This window comes from Mobula hypostoma, chromosome 1, assembly GCF_963921235.1.
Source record: "Mobula hypostoma chromosome 1, sMobHyp1.1, whole genome shotgun sequence".
Taxonomy (NCBI): domain Eukaryota; kingdom Metazoa; phylum Chordata; class Chondrichthyes; order Myliobatiformes; family Myliobatidae; genus Mobula; species Mobula hypostoma.
In genome coordinates, this window is record NC_086097.1 from 32,353,123 (window position 1) to 32,372,230 (window position 19,108).

General features: G+C 44.2%; 1 protein-coding gene and 1 non-coding gene across 4 annotated transcripts in view; both read left to right on the forward strand.

Moving 5' to 3' along the window:
* Positions 1 to 224: 224 nt before the first annotated feature.
* gstz1 (glutathione S-transferase zeta 1) overlaps positions 225 to 19,108 on the forward strand; it is a 33,151-nt gene continuing 14,267 nt past the window's right edge. Inside the window, exon 1 of one of the 3 annotated variants that reach the window (XM_063045774.1) lies at positions 225 to 309. In XM_063045774.1, coding sequence (XP_062901844.1) covers positions 304 to 309 — 6 coding nt within the window. In that variant the 5' untranslated portion in view covers positions 225 to 303. Of the gene's footprint in view, positions 310 to 7,112; positions 7,242 to 19,108 lie in introns of those variants that run through there. The other 2 variants (XM_063045793.1, XM_063045802.1) reach the window with 2 other exon arrangements.
* Positions 3,201 to 3,496, forward strand: LOC134356772 (small Cajal body-specific RNA 13). Its single transcript, XR_010020426.1, has one exon. It is a non-coding gene; the product is annotated as a small Cajal body-specific RNA 13 (non-coding RNA).

Consider the following 19,108-nt stretch of genomic DNA (forward strand, 5'->3'; position numbering starts at 1 on the left):
CTACGGGTGACCTTAACCTTAAACCGGAGCTAAAAAAATCACTAAACTCACAGTGACCACTACAGAAATTGTTCACGAAATAAACCGACTCTCTTATGTCTGTTTATTATTTTTTGTGAGGTGAAGACCCGCCCTCCATTCTCCGTGATGTCATTGGAGAACAGCGATAATGGGTAAATGAATCGGTGGGGGCGGTGAAAAACCGTGTGTTTGGGTTTCTATTTCCGGGGTCAGTAATATGGGGTCAGGCCGGTTTCACTGGATGCCGTTTAATGCTGGTGCTGTCTGTGTGCCGGTCTAGTGATGCAGGTATGAGCCCATCTGAATAGGCAGTGTCTCTCCATCAACGCAAACCTCTTCGCCCTTCGCTTCGGGGCCTGCGTTGTGCGTGTTCCGGTTTCCATGGCAACGGGCCTGCGCCCACCAAGCATGTCAGGCCCCGGCCTCTCCAGTCAGGAGTTGCCTCCGCCTCGGTATCCCCCAAGTCCCTGTCTGGCCCCGTCCTCAAGGTCATCGGCTTCTCGAGATAGGAACGACCTCCAAACAGGCCTGCATTCAGGATTGTTGGTCTGTCTCCAGTCGTGGCTTCATTATATGCAGGATTTGGAATCTTTAATGAGGGTGCAGAGGAGATTTACCAGGATGCTGCCTGGATTAGAGAGCATGTCTTATGAGAAAAGGCTGTGCGAGCTAGGGCTTTTCGCTTTGGAGCGAAGGAGGATGAGAGGTGTGTAAGATAATAAGAGGCATAAAATCGAGTGGACAGTCAGGGACATTTTCCCAGGGTGGAAATGGCTAATACAAGATGATTGGAGGAAAGTAGGCAGTTTGGTCGAGGTAAGTTTTTACCCAGCGTTGTGGGTGCGTGCAATCACCTAGTGGTAGGCTAGGGGTGGTGGTAAATTTTTGAATGGGCAATGAACTTGTGTACACTACCTAATTTTCAAAAATAATTTTTGCTCTTTTTGCACAACTTATTTTATTTAAATATGCACATTTCTTATTGGACTTTATAGATTTTTTTATTATGTATAACAATGTACTGCTGGTGCAAAACAAAATTTCATAACATATGCCAGTGATATTAAACCTGATTCTGGTAGGGGCAGATACGTTATGATCAATTAAGAAACTCTTAGGAGATGTGGATGAAAGGAAAATAAGAGGGTTATGTAGGGTGGAAGGGCTAGATTTACCTTGAAGTAGGCTATAAGGTCGCTACAATATTGTGGGCCAAAGACCCTGTACTATGCTGTACTTTTCTATGTTCTTACTCTGTGATTTCCTGTGACCTTGGGCAGAGCTGTTCCAATAATATGTTGCGTATTTTATTCAGTTAATGTTCATGTGTGGTGCAGGACTTGTGAATCTTGTTGCTGAATCCAGGAGTTCTCCCCGTTTGCACTTTTTCAGCATGTAGTTGAAGACACTAAAATGTCCAGTGTTAGGGTGTGGGAGTGTCAAAGTTCCTGAATAAAATTGCTCTCTTTGTCCTGAGAAGTTGGAGATAAAACCCACCCAACCATTGAGCACACCTACATGAAATGTTGCCACAGGAAAGCAGCATCCATTATCAAAGATCCTCAGCACCCAGGTAATGCTCTTTTCTCACTGCTGCCATCAGGTGGAAGGTACAAGAGCCTCAGGACTCGCACCACCAGGTTCAAGAACAGTTATTACCCCTCAACCATCAGGCTCTTGAACAAAAGGGGATAACTACATTCACTTAAGAACTCTTATCTTGTTATTTCATGCTCATTATTTATTGCTATTTATTATATCTGTATTTCACAGTTTGTCCATCGATCCTGTTTACAGTTACTATTATATAGATTTGCTAAGTGTGCCCTCAGAAAAAGAGTCTCAGGGTTGTATGTGGTGACATGTACAGTGTGTACTGTGATAATAAATTAAACTTGACTTTGAATAATACCTGGTACTCACATTCCCAACATATTATTTGGCTCAAAAAAAGTGAACTGTTGGAAGAACTCAGCTGATCAGACAGCGACTGTGCCTGATCTGCTGAACCAAAGGAATGATTAACATTTCAGGCTGAGACAGATCAGAATCAGGTTTATTTGACATTTTGAGGCAGCAATACAGTACAAAGATGTAAAATTATAGATTACAAAATAAATAAATAATACAGAAAGAGTTATGTTTGTGGAGTATTCAGAAATCTGATGGTGGTGGGGAAGAGCTGTTCCCAAATCTTCAGATTCCTCTACCCCCTTCCAATAGCAGTAATAAGAAGGCATGATCTGGCTGTTGAGGGTTCTTACTGATGGATGCCACCTTCTTGAGGCATTGCCTGATGAAGATGTGCGTGATGGTGGGGAGGGGGAGGGTTGTGCCTGTGATGAAGCTGGTTGAATCTACTAACCCTCTGCAGCCTCTTGCAATCGTGTGCATTGTGGCCTCCATGCCTGGTGGTGACATAACCAGTCTTACAAGAGTCTTTGGTGACATAGCAACTCTCCTGAAGCTCCAAGTGAAGTGGATTGACTGGTGTGCCTTCTCGTAGTTGCATTTCTGTACTGGGCTCAAGACAGATCCTCAGAGATGTTGATACTGGGAGATTAAAGCCAAGGGTGTTGAGAGAAGATGGCCTGTAAAAGAGGTGAGCTGGAGGAGAGAGAGACAGAGGCTGATAAGTGGAACTAGTTGAGAGATAATCAATGCAATCAGAGAAAGGGAGGTCCATCTGTCTCCCTCTACCTTCCCAGTTACTGAGACATGTCACTTCCCTACTAGCTCCAAATGCCCATCTATCACTTTGACTCAAACCCTTCCTCTCACCTCTATCTTCTCTCTACACTTTTAGTCAACCATTCTTTTCCCTCTCGATGCTGCTTGGCCTGTTGGGTTCTTTCAGCAATACGTGCAAATGCTGGAGGAACTCAGCAGATCAGGCAGTATCCATGGAGGGAATAAACAGTTGATGTTTTGGGCTAAGACCCTTCATCAGGACAAACAAAAAGAGAAGAATTAGAAGAGGGGGAAGAATGTAGGCTGGCAGGTGATAGGTGAGACAAGGGGAAGGTGGATGGGGGAGAAGGACAGAGGAGACAGACATTACCAGGAGTTGGAGAAATTGAGTTCTTTTAGTAATTTTTTTTTGCTTGTGATTCAAGCATCTGTCTCACATGAGACCATAATGAGTTGTACTGTACGTCAGTTTCCATCTTCAAGCTCTTTCCCTGCAGCAGTTTGAGGTTAAATAGAGAATGGGGAAATAAAGTGAGAGCTGGTTTGATGTTTTGAGGTTGTATCCAGTAGCATTTGCAGGCACAGACGTCATCTGCCCATTTCCCTCGCCATCCACTTTCCTTTCCCTTTCCCTATGCGCTTACAGAGTCCTGTTGTCACGGAGATGCTGGCTTTTCCAATGCCTTCATCGATCATCAAACAGGAAGAGTAAAGCCTCCCAGTTCCAGATATTGTTGATAAGACGAGAGCACTGTTCTATCAGACACTGACGGCTGGTACAAGTTGTTTCAGTCCTGTGTAACTGCATCTACTTTTAGTAGTGGGGATTGGCTTTTAGCACCTCAAACCCTTCCACAAATCTATAAAGTGATGCCTAATCCAGACACCCCAGTGAATGTACAAATACTTGGTACATCTGTATATAACCTTGCTTATGTAACCATGTTCAGTGATCAACACAAGGGAGTTCATCTCCCTGATCTCCGATTTGCCAGTACTTTTTTCCGGATCTTTGGTTGTCCCTGTAGCTCAATCTTGAGGTGATTTGCATGGTGTTAAATTCAGCTCTGGAAGGGTTAAGTTGCAGAACCAGAATTATGAGATTCCAGAGATTTTAGTTAATTGGGATTGGTAGGTAATTTTCCTTTCAGTTCATACAAGTTCTTTGGCGGCGTGTGTGGGAGAGCATGCTGGTTTGCAGAACTCCTATCTAAACATGCCAGAAACTGATCGAGTATGACTGAGCGTTTATTTAGGTGAGGTGGAACTGATTACAAATGTACTGTGACCTCCACCCATTTTGTCTGCAAAAATTTAGTACTGTATTGGTTTATTGTTAAATGTACCAAGATACAGTGAAGAGTTTGTCTTGCATACTATTTATACTGGTCAAATCATTAGACAGTTCATTCAGCTAGAACACAATAACAATACAGAATAAAGTGTTAAAGCTACTGAAAAAGTGCCGTGCAGGTAAATGACAGTGCAAGATCTTTATGAGGTTAGGAGTCCATCTTACGTAAGAGGTCCATCTAAGGGACTCGTACCAGTGGGATAGAAACTGTTCTTGAGCCTGACTGTATATGCTTTCAGGCTTTTGTATCTTCTGCCTGAGGGTAGGGGAGGGAAGAAAGAACGTCCAGCGCGGGTGGAGTCTGTGATCATGCTGGCTGCTTCACGGAGGCAGTGAGGAATGTAGACAGAGTGCATGGAGGGAAGGCTGATTTCCATGATGAGTTGAGTTGTGTCCACAACGCTGCAGTTTCTCAGTCTTGGGCTGAGCAGTTGCCATACCAACCCATTATGTCTCCAGATAGCATGTTTCCTATGGTGAATTGATAAAATTTGGTAAGGCTTAACAGGGACATGCTGAATTTGAGGAAGTGGAAGTGTTAATGTGCTTTCTTGGACAGAACTGGTTTAGGTATCCTTGCATTTTAATCAAAAGTAATGTGTAACCTAAAATCACTCCATAAATTATCAGTAATAAACACGTTAGCACAATCAGAATCAGGTTTATTATCACTGATGCATGTTGTAAAATTTGTTTTGCAGAAGCAGTACCATGCAATACATAAATTATAATATAAATGACAATAAGAAACATTGAGTGTGTGTCTTCAGGCTTCTGTACTTTTGTCTTGATGATAGTAGTGAGAATACGGCGTGTCCTGATTGATGAGAGTCCTTAATGGAGATTGCCGCCTTTTGAAGATATCCTTGATGTTGGTGAGCCTAGTGCCCGTGATGGAGCTGGCTGAGTCAATTACTTTCTGCCACACAATTGTGCAAGTCCCTTGTGCTGGGAGGCATTATTGTAAGGGATAAAAGATTCAAGATTCAAAGATTCAAAAAACTTTATTGTCATTCTAACCATACATCAGCTCTGCAGGGCAGAATGAGACAGCGTTTCCCAGGAGCAGTGCAATCATAACATAACAAATACAACACTAAATAATAAAAATAACAATAAATAGTAAAACGCAACAGCCACATGTCAGTTAAATCAGTTATAAGTGTCCAGTGCAAGTTAAAAGTGTCAAAAGCAGAGTCAGCTAGAGCAGCTATTTAGCAGTCTGACAGCCTGTGGGAGGAAGCTGTTTAGTAGCCTTGTGGTTTTAGCTTTGATGCTCCTGTAACGTTTGCCCGATAGCAGAAGAATAAACAGTTCATGGAGAGGGTGTGAGGGGTCTTTAATGATGTACCGTGTCTTCTGGAGGCATCGACTCTGAAAGAGGTCTTGGACAGAAGGTAGGGAGACCCCAATAACCTTCTCTGCTCCCTTAACCGCCCTCTGCAAGGCTTTTTTGTCGACAGCACTGCAGCTGGAGTACTAGGTTGTGATGCAAAAGGTCAGCACACACTCAACCACGTCTCTGTAGAATGTAGTTAAGATGTTAGTGGGGAGTGATGCTTGTTTAAGCTTCCTTAGAAAGCGCAATCTCTGCTGGGCCCGTTTCACAATCCCAGTGGTGTTCCTGGACCAGGAGAGATTGTCCGAGATCTGCACCCCAAGGAACTTGATGTTTTCCACTCTCTCCACTGTGGAGCCGCTGATGCTGAGGGGTGTGTGCTCAGGCTGAGACCATCTGAAATCGATGATCATCTCCTTGGCTTTGGTGACATTAAGCATCAAGTTGTTATCCCTGCACCAGCTCTCTAGGTGTTTGACCTCCTCCCTGTACATAGTTTCATCATTTTTGCTGATGAGCCCCATCACTGTGGTATCGTCTGCAAATTTAATGATCAGGTTCTCCTTGAATCTGGCTGCACAGTCATGTGTTAGCAGTGTAAACAGCAATGGGCTAAGCACACAGCCTTGTGGGGATCCAGTGCTCAGTGTGATGGAGTCAGAGATGTTCCTGCCAACACGGACTGACTGTGGCCTCTCTGTCAAGAAATCAAGAAGGAGCAATCGGTCAGTTTGATGGGACACAATTGATGCATGAATGAGCATAGATTTGCTGCTGTAGTTACTGATAGCAAATACAGCAGTGCAGTGTAGTGGTCGCCAACCAGTCGATCGCAATCGACCGGTCAATCTTTGAGACTTTCCCAGTAGATCCCGGGAAAAAAAAAGAAAAAGAAATACACAAATACATTACGCCTGATAAACCTTTTGATACAAAAGCAAATTTTACCCCCAGAGTGCATATGTGAGTTGTTTTCAACCCACACTTCGTTGCTTTCCCTGGTTGTTGTGTGCTGACATCATGTGACTATTGCCGCTGTCTGTCAAATTTCCATGAAGCGTGAGAGAGCTTCGTTTATCTTAAACATAAGCAATGGGCAAACTGTCCAATGACGAAAGAAAACAACATGTATGGGTAAAAATGACTCACTTAGGCATTCATGACTTAACTAAAATTTGATCAACTTTAATCAGTTTTGACTGTATTATGCTGCTATTTATATTATGTCAGTTATGCAAAAGTTTGATCAGTTGTACTGCTCTTTCTTTCTTTTGAATTTTTTGCCTTTGATAGCGTGAATTCATGTTTAGCATTTTGGATAGTGTGCTAGTAATTAGCATTAATTTTAGTTTTTACTGAAAAGTTAGCGTCTCTCTCTCTTTTGATTTAGCTGTTGTATTTTTTTCCAGCGTAGATTGCGCTGCATCAAAGTGACCAATTAGATTAGCTAAGAGTACCGACTGTTGCAAACATCAATATATGGCACTCGCTGGTGATATCCTGCAAGGTAGCTAGCTAGCATGGCGGAGGCTCCACGAAAGAAGGCGAAAACGTACAAATTACATCCAGAATGGGAAGAGGAATTTCTATTTACCTTGGTGAAAGACCAGTGTGTATGTATGTTGTGCCACCAAACACGAGCACTGACTAAAAGAGGGAATCTGGAGCAGCACCACAACACCAACCACCAGAAATTTAAAGACACCCAATCCCCCGCCAAAGAGCGCAATCCGTGCCAGGAAAGTTGAGGAGCTGAAATCCGGGTTGAAGGCCCAGCGATCGTTCTTCACAAAACATGCTGCTCAAAATAAGGCTGATATTGAAGCATCATTTTGTGTAAGTAATGAAATCATGAAACTTGAGAATTAAAGGGATGAAGTATTGTAATATTCTTAAAGAAAGACAGCTATGGCCTATCAGATATGCTAGTTACAGTATTTACTTGTTAAATTAATTTGAAAGTTTGACAAAAGCATTTTATATAATTCAAATGCAATTAGCCCAAATAAAAGGCCTCAAGTTGGAAGTACAATCTGGGCTGTTTCTTCTCTAAATGATTTAGTAGGTCAATCTTGCCTTTCACTAAGGCCGAGGTAGGGGATCTTGGGCTTAAAAAGGTTGGCGACCACTAGTGTAGTGCTAGAGATAGTCGAACAGAAAACTCAAGCTGCAAGTTTGCATATGTCATTCGACACACAAGAAACCCATTGAGTCTGTCAGCTCCCAGAACAATCAACTCCCTTCTCACTTCTGTTTATCAGAGTCCGGCATTGGTAGCCCTGGTATTCTTTATCTTCCTCCAGCAGCACTCTCCAACACTCAACTCCCCTCTTCTCTCCCACCCCCATCACCTTCCTCTCAATTTTTCTCTCTCAATCTGCTTTCAACTATCTGCTGCCATGGTCCCCAACTCTATCCTTCTCCCTCCCCTACCTGGCGCAACCTGCCTGTTATTTTATACCCCTTCTTGGTTCAGTAATCACCCCGGGCTCCTGTCTCAACACTCACTGGCTACCTTTCCTCTCCACGGTTATTCCTGATGTAGGGGTTCGATCCAGAATATTCCCTGTAACCTGTTCTTCTGTTTCCATCAACATCCCCGTCCTAGATTCTCCATTCATCTACATACCAGGGGCAACTTTGGATGTGAGAGGGATCGAAGCACCCATGAGAATCAGAATCAGGTTTAATAACACTGGCATTTTGTTGTTTAGTGGCAGCAATACGTTGCATTACATAATAAAAAATAGTGAGGTAGTATACATGGGTTCATAGACTGTTCAGAAATCTGATGGGGTAGGGGGTGGGGGGGAGAAGCTGTTCCTAAAATGTTGAGCATGTTTCAAGCTCCTGTATCTCCTCCTCGATGGTAGCAATGCGAAGAGGGCATATCCTGGGTGATGGGGTTCCTTAAAGACAGATGTTGTCTTTTTTTAGACATTACCTTCTAGCGGTGTCCTGGATGCTGGGGAGGCGAGTGCCCATGATAGAACAGGCTGAGTTTGCAACTTTCTGAAGCTTTTGTTCCAATCCTCTGCAGGAGCCTGTCCATACCTATGGTGAAGCAACCAGTTAAAATGCTCTCCACAGAACATCTTTAGAAATTTGTGAGCATTTTTAGTGACATACCAAGTATTCTCAAACTCCTTATGAACTATAGCCACTGTGGTGCCTTCTTTGTAATTGTGCCAGTATGTTGGGCGCAGGATAGATCTTCAGAGATGTTAACACCCAGGAACTTGAAGCTGCTTACCTTTTCTACTGCTGACCTTTCGACGAGGACCATTGTGTGTTCCTTGATTTCCCCTTCCTAAAGTTCACAATTAACTACTTGGTCTTACTGACGTTTTGTGTTTCGACACTACTCAACCAGCTGATCTATCTCGCTCCTGTACACCAGCTCGTCACCATCTGAAATTCTGCAACCATAGTTGTGTCATTGTCAAATTTATAGATGGCATGGGTGTAGAGAGAGTAGAGCAGTGAGTACTGGTACAGCCAGGTGATCAGGCTTGCCAAAGTGTAGATGTGGGATGGCAAGGTAAGCGACCTTAATAGTGGCATAACAGTGATCAAGTGTGTTGGCTCTTCTGGTTCCACGGGTGATAATTTGGCGGTAGTTGTTCAGAGACTTTTTCAAGCTGCCCTGGTTGATATCCCCAATGAGAGGGAAGGCATCAGGGTGTGCTGTTTTGTGGCTGCTGATTACGGTGTTGTAACCTCGCGCAGTAACAGGGAGCACATGTAAACTCCACACAGACAGCGCCTGAGATCAGGATTGGACCCTGCTGCAAAACTTTCAGTGCCGAAGTTAAGGCTTCAGAGGAGCAATATTCAATGGTGGCAACAGTATTCTCGTAGGGTACAGGGAGGCCTGCTGTCCATGGCATGGCCATTGAAGCAGCAATTGGGGGAATGTGATACAGACAGATTAAATAATATTTAACCTCATTTGTCACATGTACATCGAGACAGTGAAATGGTTGTTTGTGTCAATGACCAACGCAGACTGAGGATGTGCTGGAGTCAGCCCCAAGTGTTAATATTCTTGTGCCAACGTAGCATACCCACGGCTTACTAACCCTAACCCTGTGTCTTTGGAATGTGACAGGAAACCCAGGTGGTCGAAGGGAGAGCAGACAAACTCCTTAAAGACAGTGGTGGGAATTGAACCAATCACTGGCGTTGTATAGCATTGAGCTAACCACTATGTTACTATGTAGTCCTGCATGGAGAGAAAGGGACAGTAGTGAAATGGATTGGAAGAATAGTTATGGGTCAAAGGTTGACAAATGAGACAAGTTTTGGTGTGGCGTCTTGGTCGGTGTGGACCAGTTGGGCCCAAGAGCCTGATTCAGTTCTGACCTGCAGTAAGTGGGAAGCTACATGTGCAGGGCCAGCACTGAGGGACTGTTACAAGGATAGAGAGGTCATACTGGGTAGATATTCATGTACAGTATCTAGTATATGCATACTGTGTAGGGACAGGACTGAGGATGAGTAGCATGGTCGGAATGGGTAGGACCAAGGGGGAATAGCACAGTCAGGGCGGTGGGTCAGGGGATGGGGAGCAGCACCACTTGGCCCATCGAATCTGCTCCATTGTGGCTGATTTATTATCCACCTCAAACCCATTCTCCTGCCTTCTCACTGTAATCTTTAACACCCTTTCTAATTAACAACCTATCTATCTTTGCTTTAAATATACCCATTGACTTGGCCTCCACGGCTGTTTGTGGCAATGGATTCCACATTCACCACCCACTGGCTAAAGAAGTTCTTCCTATTCTATTCTCTGTTCTAAAGTGATGACCTTGTATTCCCCACTATAGGATGCGTCCTCCCCATGTCCACCCTATCTCGGCCTTTCAATATTTGATAGCTTTCATTAAGATCTCCCCTCATTCTTGTAAACTCCAGCGAGTACAGGCCCAGAGCCATCAAACCCTCCTCATGAGTTAATTCTTTCATTCCTGGAATCATTCTTGTGAACTGCCAATGCCAGCAGATCCTTTCTTAGATAAGGAGTCTGAAACTGCTCATTATACCCCAAGTACAGTCTGACCAATGTCTTGTAAAGCCTCAGCATTGATTGTTGCTTTTATACTCTAGTCCTCTCAAAATTGATTCCAACGTTACATTTGCCTTTCTTACCATCAAATCAACCTGCAGGTTAACCTTATGAGGACTAAGACAGCACCTGTGACCAATGGTGATGTCCTGCAGACAGTTCATGAAACTACTTGGTCTTCTTTCAAAAATGCTTCTACTATGAACCTGGAGCCTGTATTTACAGTTCATAGAACTATGGTCAGGACTGGAGAGGAGTGGCATTGTTGGGGGGGGGGGGTCAAAACCGAGGGAGAGCAGGGATAGCACCATGATCAGGGGTCAGGGGGTGGGTTGGGACCAAGGGGGAGTAGCATGATTGGTGGGGGGGGGTGCAGGTGAGTCAGGGTGAGCAGTGTCTGATTTGTGTTGTCTCCCTTCCTAATTTAAAACTGAATACCTGTACAGGTGAATATCCATCTGACTCTGCATTTAATCTGCAGGTAGAAGCAGGCAGTTTCCTGTAGTTTGCTCTGGCAAGTGATCTCTGTGTGGAACTATCTGTGGGTACTTATGTTCTCATATTCCAACTCCTCACCCCTCCAACCATAGCCTTTTGCACACTCTAGATGTAATCACTCCACCCTTGATGGCGATATGTTAAGCTACCTTTACCCTTATCTCCAGAATTGCCTTGTAAAACTCTTCACTCTATCTTTGTTTTATTTTTAAGGTACTTATTAAAAATGTCCTTCACTAAACCTTTGACTATTTGTACTGAGACTTAAGACATAAGAGACTGCAGGTGCTGGAATCTGGAGGAATGGTCAGCTGCAGGGACGCACTGGGTCGAGCTGCATCTGTGGGAGGTAAGGAACTGTCGACACTTAGGGTTGAAACGTTGCATCAGGATCTGTTGACAGATTGGACCCTGATGCAGGGTTTTGACTCAAAACATGGTCAGCACCCCCAAAGATGCATTTTCATCTGCTGAATTCTTCCAGCAGATTGATTGTTGCTCTGAGATTTTTGGAAAATTTTATGGGCTGTTTATTAATACTGCTGTTAAGCACCTTGGAATGATTTCTTGGTAGAGGTGCAGGGTGTTGACAGAACTACTTTGGCAGCATTCCTCCCCATGGCTGAATTCACCCTCAAATGTGATGGTCCTGATGGTATTGCTCTTGCAAGGAGTGGGGATGAACACTGTGGATAAAAGGGCTCTTTTGGGTGCTGTAAGGGCTGTATGAATCAGAATCAGGTTTATTGTCATTGACATATGTCATGAAATGTGTTGTTTTGTGGCAGCAGAACAGTGCAATATATAAAAAATTACTAGTTACAATAATAAATGTATAAATAAGTAGTGTAAAAATAGAGCAAAACGAGAGGTAGTGTTCAGAAATCTGATGGCAGAGGGAAGAAGCCATTCTTAGGTGTGTGCCTTGGGTTCCTGGACCATAATAAACTATGGCAAATCCTTAAAGAAATGGGGATACCTGCACATCTGATCTGCCTTATAGAAACTTGTATGAAGATCAAGAAGCAACAGTTAGAACTGAATGCGGAACAACAAACTGGTTCAAGATTGGGAAAGGAGTATGACAAGGCTGCATACTGTCACCCTACTTAATTAATCTGTATGCTGAACACATCATGATGAATGTTGATCTAGAGGACAATAGACAATAGGTGCAGGAGTAGGCCATTTGGCCCATCGAGCTAGCACCGCCAATCACTGTGATCATGGCTGATCATCCACAATCAGTACCCCGTTCCTGCCTTCTCCCCATATCCCTTGACTCCGCTATCATTAAGAGCTCTATCTAACTCTTTCTTGAAAGTATCCAGAGAATTGGCCTCCACTGCCTTCTGAGGCAGAGCATTCCACAGATCCACAACTCTCTGGGTGAAAAGGTCTTTCCTCAACTCCATTCTAAATGGCCTACCCCTTATTCTCAAATTGTGGCCTCTGGTTCTGGACTCCCCAACATCGGGAACATGTTTCCTGCCTCTAGCGTGTCCAATCCCTTAATAATCTTATATATTTCAATCAGATCCCCTCTCATCCTTCTAAATTCCAGTGTATACAAGCCCAGCCACTCCAATCTTTCAACATATGACAGTCCCACCATCCCAGGAATTAACCTCGTGAACCTCCGCTGCACTCCCTCAATGTCCTTCCTCAAATTTGGAGACCAAAACTGTACACAATACTCCAGGTGTGATCTCACCAGGGCCCTGTACAACTGCAGAAGGACCTCCTTGCTCCTATACTCAACTCCCCTTGTTATGAAGGCCAACATGCCATTAGCTTTCTTCACTGCCTGCTGTACCTGCATGCTTACTTTCAGTGACTGATGAACAAGGACACCAAAACCTTGTTGCAACTTCCCCTTTTCCTAACTTGACACCATTCAAATAGTAATCTGCCTTCCTGTTCTTGCCACCATAGTGGATAACCTCACATTTATCCACATTAAACTGCATCTGCCATGCATTTGCCCACTCACCCAACCTGTCCAAGTCATCCTGCATTATCTCAACATCCTCCGCACATTTTACACTGCCACCTAGCTTTGTGTCATCTGCAAATTTGCTAATGTTACTTTTAATCCCTTCATGTAAATCATTAATGTACATTGTAAATAGCTGTGGTCCCAGCACCGAGCCTTGCGGTACCCCACTAGTCACCGCCTGCCATTCTGAAAGGGACCCGTTAATCCCTACTCTTTGTTTCCTGTCTGCCAACCAATTTACGATCCATGTCAGTACCTTGCCCCCAATACCATGTGCTCTACTTTTGCCCACTAACCTTATCAAACCTTATCAAAGGCTTTCTGAAAGTCCAGGTACACTACATCCACTGGCTTTCCCTTGTCCATTTTCATAGTTACATCCTCAAAAAATTCCAGAAGATTAGTCAAGCATGATTTCCCCTTCATAAATCCATGCTGACTTGGACCGATCCTGTTACTCCTATCCAAATGTGCCTCTATTTCATCCTTTATAATTGACTCCAGCATCTTCCCCACCACTGATGTCAGGCTAACTGGTCTACAATTCCCTGTTTTCTCTCTCCCTCCTTTCTTAAAAAGTGGGATAACATTAGCTACCCTCCAATCCGCAGGAACTGATCCTGAATCTATAGAACATTGGAAAATAATTACCAATGCGTCCACGATTTCCAGAGCCACCTCGTTAAGTACCCCAGGGTGCAGACCATCAGGCCCTGGGGATTTATCAGCCTTCAGTCCCATCAGTCTATCCAACACCATTTTCTGCCTAATGTGAATCTCCTTCAGTTCTTCTGTTACCCTAGATCCTCCGGCCACTATTATATCTGGGAGATTGTTTGTGTCTTCCCTAGTGAAGTCAGATCCAAAGTACCTGTTCAACACGTCTGCCATTTCCTTCTTCAGCATAATAAATTCACCCGTTTTTGTCTTCAAGGGCCCTACTTTGGTCTTAACTAATTTTTTCCTCTTCACATACCTAAAGAAGCTTTTACTATCCTCCTTTATATTCTCTATCTCCTTGGCTTTGCTTCAGCACCAATTTTTGACTCGCAGACCTGTCCGCCTCTCAGACTGGCAGTGTCTTCTGTCCCGACAGCTTCCAAGAGGGTGAACCTGTTTTCAAGAGGTACATCCCCCAGGGTTTCCTGTACTCCAAGCATCCATCCCTTCCTCATCGTTGCTCCCCTTCTCTCTTCTGTTGTCTTCGGTGTAATGATTTTGCTGTAGGTTCTGTCCAGAAAACTCTCGTTTTCCCAGATAAATCTGAGGTCATCCAGTTGCTTCTTCGGTGCCCCAACATGTCCTTCAGGAGCTGAACCTGGACACACTTTTCACAGTTGTAGCAGCCAGAGGCACCATCTGTGTCCCTGACCTCCCACATCATGCAAGCATCACACTAAATCAGTTTACCTGTCATTTCTTCACCACCTCTCACCCTCTCCAAATGTGGCGTAGTCTCCTCCCTCAGCCTCCTCGCCAAAGACTCTCGAGCAAAAGACTGGCACTTTTCTCACAAGGCACTTCCCTCGATAAGGCCGCTCCCCTAGAGCAAACCTTGATTATATCGGATGATAAATTGACTAATTCACTGCACCTTTGCCAACCTTGAAGGTATGTGTTGCAGGCTGGTCCCGACCAGTTTTTAAATCACCCGCTCCTGAAAACAACAGAAAAAAGACTCCCAAGAGCTTGACTTCTCGGCCAATCCCTGCACTCACTCCTTCACTTGCCACATCTTTGCCGACCTTGAAGGTCTCACTTTGGATCTGTCTTCACTAGGGAAGACACAAACAATCTCCCAGTTACCTTGAAACTGAGATGCAGTTGGTAAGGACTCAAATGTTGGAATCAGAGTTGCCAGACGAAATATTAACGACCTCAGAAATGCAGATGATACTACTCTAATGGCTGAAAGTGAGGAGGATCTGAGGAAACTTCTAATCAAAGTGAAAGAAGCAAATGCAAAAGCTGGTTTGTTGCTCAATATTAAGAAAACCAAGATTATGTCGCCCAGCCCTATTAACTCTGGTAATAAATAGAAAGGAAGTGGAAGTAGTGACAGATTTTGTCTTCCTTGGTTCAATGATTTCTATAGATGGTAACTGCAGCCACAAAATTAAACAGCGCTTACTTCTGGGGAGAGCAGCAATGACAGATTTAGATAAAATACTGAAGAGCAGAGACATAACATTGGCTACGAAGATCCGTATAGTCAAGTCCATGGTATTTCTAGTTGTGTTGTATCACTGTGAGAGCTGGACTATTAGATTAGATTAGATTGAACTTTATTGTCATTGTGCCAAGTACAGATACAAAGCCAATGAAATGCAGTTAGCATCTGACCAGAAATGCAAAGAATAGTGTTATTTACAAAATAACTGTGAATAAAAAGTAAGTGCTACAGCATACAAAAATAAAAGTACTGAGACAGTACAATATGGGTGCAATATTGCTTAGCGCTGTGATGTGAGGTTCAGCAGGGTCACAGACTCGGGAAGAAGCTCTTCCTGTGCCTGCTGGTGTGGGAGCGGAGGCTACCAGATGGGAGGAGAGTAAAAAGTCCATGGTTAGGGTGAGATGCAACCTTGATAATGCTTTTCGCCCTGCCCAGGCACCGTTTATGGTAGATGTTCTCAATGGTGGGCAATTGGGTGCCGATAATCCACTGGACAGTTTTCACCACACGCTGGAGTGCTTTGCAGTCCAATACAGGACAATCACCATACCACACTGAGATGCAGTTGGTGAGTATGCTCTCAATGGTACAGCGGTAAAAGTCCGTCAGTATCCTGGGACAGAGGTGAGCTTTCTTGATGCTCCACAGGAAATAAGGGTGCAGTTGCGCCTTTTTGATCAGGATGGAGGAGTTCAGGGACCAGGTGAGATCCTCAGAATTGTGGACACCAAGGAATTTGAAGCTTGATACAGGCTCCATTACAGCTCCGTTGATGTAGATGAGGACGTGAGTGTGGCTCCTAGCATGCCTGAAGTTCACAATGATCTCCTTGGTCTTCTGGGTGTTAAGGGTCAGGTTGTTGTCGGCACACCACATGGCCAGGTGCTGGACCTCATCCCTGTAGGTCGTCTCATCATCCCCTCTGATCAGGCCAACCACCATGGTGTCATCTGCGAACTTGATTATGGAGTTAGAGCCATGTACAGTAATGCAGTCATAGGTGAAAAGGGAGTACAGAAGAGGGCTCAGCACACAGCTTTGACGCACGCCGGTGTTCGGGGTGAGAGTGGAGGAGGAGAGGTTGTCTAACTTAACTGATTGGGGTCTGTTAGTCAGAAAGTCCAAGGTCCAATTGCAGAGGGATAAGCTGATACCAAGCTGGCGAAGTTTGGCAATCAGCCAAAGAAATTACATTTCTTTTGAATACAAAAGAATCGACGCCTTTGAACTTGGATGCTGGAGGAAAATGTTAAGAGTTCCTTAGACAGCAGGAAGATCCAGCAAGTCAATACTTAAGAAATACAGCCAGACTCCTTACAAGGAGGCTTGATTATGAGAGAAAAGCTCAGATATTTTGGCCATATCATAAAAAGACCAGATTCTTTGGAGAAGATTCTCATGTTAGGTAAAACAGAAGGTAAAAGAAGGAGAGGGTAAAAGAAAGAGAGGATGACAGAGGCTATGATGGATAAATAATATTACTCAGACAATACTTATGACCTTGGGGGATCTGAGAGAGGCAGTTTCCAACAAGAAGACTTAGTGTGCAGGAGTCCATGAGGTCACAAAGAGTCGTATTCGACTTAACAACTGAACAACAACAACCTCCTTCCTGATGGTAATGACAAAAGACCATGTCCTGGATAGATGGATACTGCCGCCTTAGGTATTGCCCATTGAAGATGGCCTCAACGGTGGAGAGGCTAGGGGCCATGGTAGAGCTGGCTGAGTCAAACTCCTAAAGAAATAAAGCTGCTGGCATACCTTCTTCATAATTGCATTGATATGTTGTGCACAGGAGAGATCCTCTGAGATTTAGCCACCCAGAACTTGAAGCTGCTGAAGTTCCTGGGTACACTTGAAGTGTACCACAAGGCAGCTCTTACTGCTTTCAGTGTGTGGAAATGAACCCCTCAAACAGGAAGGATGGTGGTGGAGAGCTTAATTTTCTTTAATTAGAATGTCTACACTAGGAGAGGTTGGTTAATGTTTGGTTTGTATTGAAGGGACATGTGGCAGTGGGTTAAAGGAATCTAGCTCTTGGATCTTCTGGTGAGGAAAACTGGAAACTGTGAAGAGCCATGATTGTATGGCGAGACTGCAGTCTGAAATAGTGAAGGATGGGGTATGTAGTCACTTGAGCTAGTCAGGCACTAGGCTTGGGAAGAAGTGAGGGTCCAGGCCTTCACTATTGTGTCCACAGACAATTTTTGGTTTTAGAGAAGGCGGGAGGAGAAGATGGCGGCGCGACACAGCACGCGCAGCTCTCTGGTGAAATGATATCGTATTTGTAAGTAGGATGCCGTGCACAATACTGATTTGATGGAGACAGACGTGAGAAGCACAGAGGAACATCTGGAGAAAACTTCTGAAATGCCCGGTTCGCTGCCGCTGCTATACTGTGTGAACGAGAATCTCCAGAGGGAAGGCCCCAAAATCCCCGGCTTTGCCTGCTGCTGGCGACCGAGGCTGGGGTCAAAGCGTTTGGCAGAGATGGTGCTCGGTACTCAGTGTCGGAGGGCTGATCGGAGGCTCGAAGTTTTCAGATGACTCAGAGTCAGACTGTGGTCGGGCATGGCAGGGAGAGTTTTCTTCCTTCTCCCGTCTGTGAGAGATGTGGGACTTTCAAGAGACTTTGAACTGTTTTACTGTGCCCATGGCCTGTTCTTCATCAAGTTATGGTATTGTTGCATTGTTGTAACTATATGTTATAATTACGTGGTTTTTGTTGGTTTTTCAGTCTTGGTCTGTCCTGTGTTTCTGTGATATCACACAGGAGGAATATTAGATTATGAGGACATGCAGTCCTCTTTTATTGTCATTTAGTAATGCATGCATTAAGAAATGATACAATATTCCTCCGTTGTGATATCACAGAAACATAGGACAGACCAAATGACAATAAAAGAGGACTGCGTGTCCTCATAACCTAATCTAATCTAATCTAAACCTTTCTCAGTCCCCAGCAAGTTGCTGAATGTAGTGCTGAAGACCTGCTGTTTGTTAGAGTGGTCATTTGTTCCACTGTGCAGCTCAAAAACCTGAAAACACATGCAATCAGTCTCAAGGACAGCTTCTAACCTGCTGTTAGAACGATTGAATGGTTCCCTAATACTATGCAACACACATAAAAGTTGCTGGTGAACGCAGCAGGCCAGGCAGCATCTCTAGGAAGAGGTACAGTCGACTCTCAGCCCGGAACATCAACTGTACCTCTTCCTAGAGATGCTGCCTGGCGTGCTGCGTTCACCAGTAACTTTTATGTACGTTGCTTGAAATTCCAGCATCTGCAGATTTCCTTGTGTTTGCATGCCCTAATACTATGATAAGGTGGTCTCTTGACCTCAGAATCTATCTTGATGTGATCTTGCACTTTATTATTTACCTGCACTGCACTTTCTCTCTAACTGTAACATTTTACTCTGTATTCTGTTACTGTATTACCTTGTACTACGTCAATGCACAGTAGTAATGAATTGATCTGTATGGATAGTATGGAAGAAAATTTTTTTCACATGAACACTACTTCCTTTTCCTCTTTTTGCACTGAGGAAAGGTCGAGCAAGCTGGAGCTTTTCTGTTTGGAGTGAAGGAGGGTGAGAGGTGATTTGATAGAGGTATACAAGATAAGGGGCATAGATGGAGTGGACAGCCAGACACTTTTCCCCAGGGTGATTGGAGGAAAGTATGGAGGAGGGGATGAGGATATTGGAGGTCACTTTTTTTTTACACAGAGTGGAGGATAAATGGAACATGGTGCTCGGGTGGTGATAGAGGCAGATATGTTAGGGGCATTTAGGAGAATCTTAGGAAATGGATGACAGAAAAATGGAGGACTATGTGGAAGGGAAGGGTTAGCCTGATCTCAGTGTTAGTTAAAAGGTTGACACAACGTTGTGGGCTGAAAGGCCTGTACTGTGCTGCAGTGTTCTATGTGATAATGTGAAGATAGCCCATCT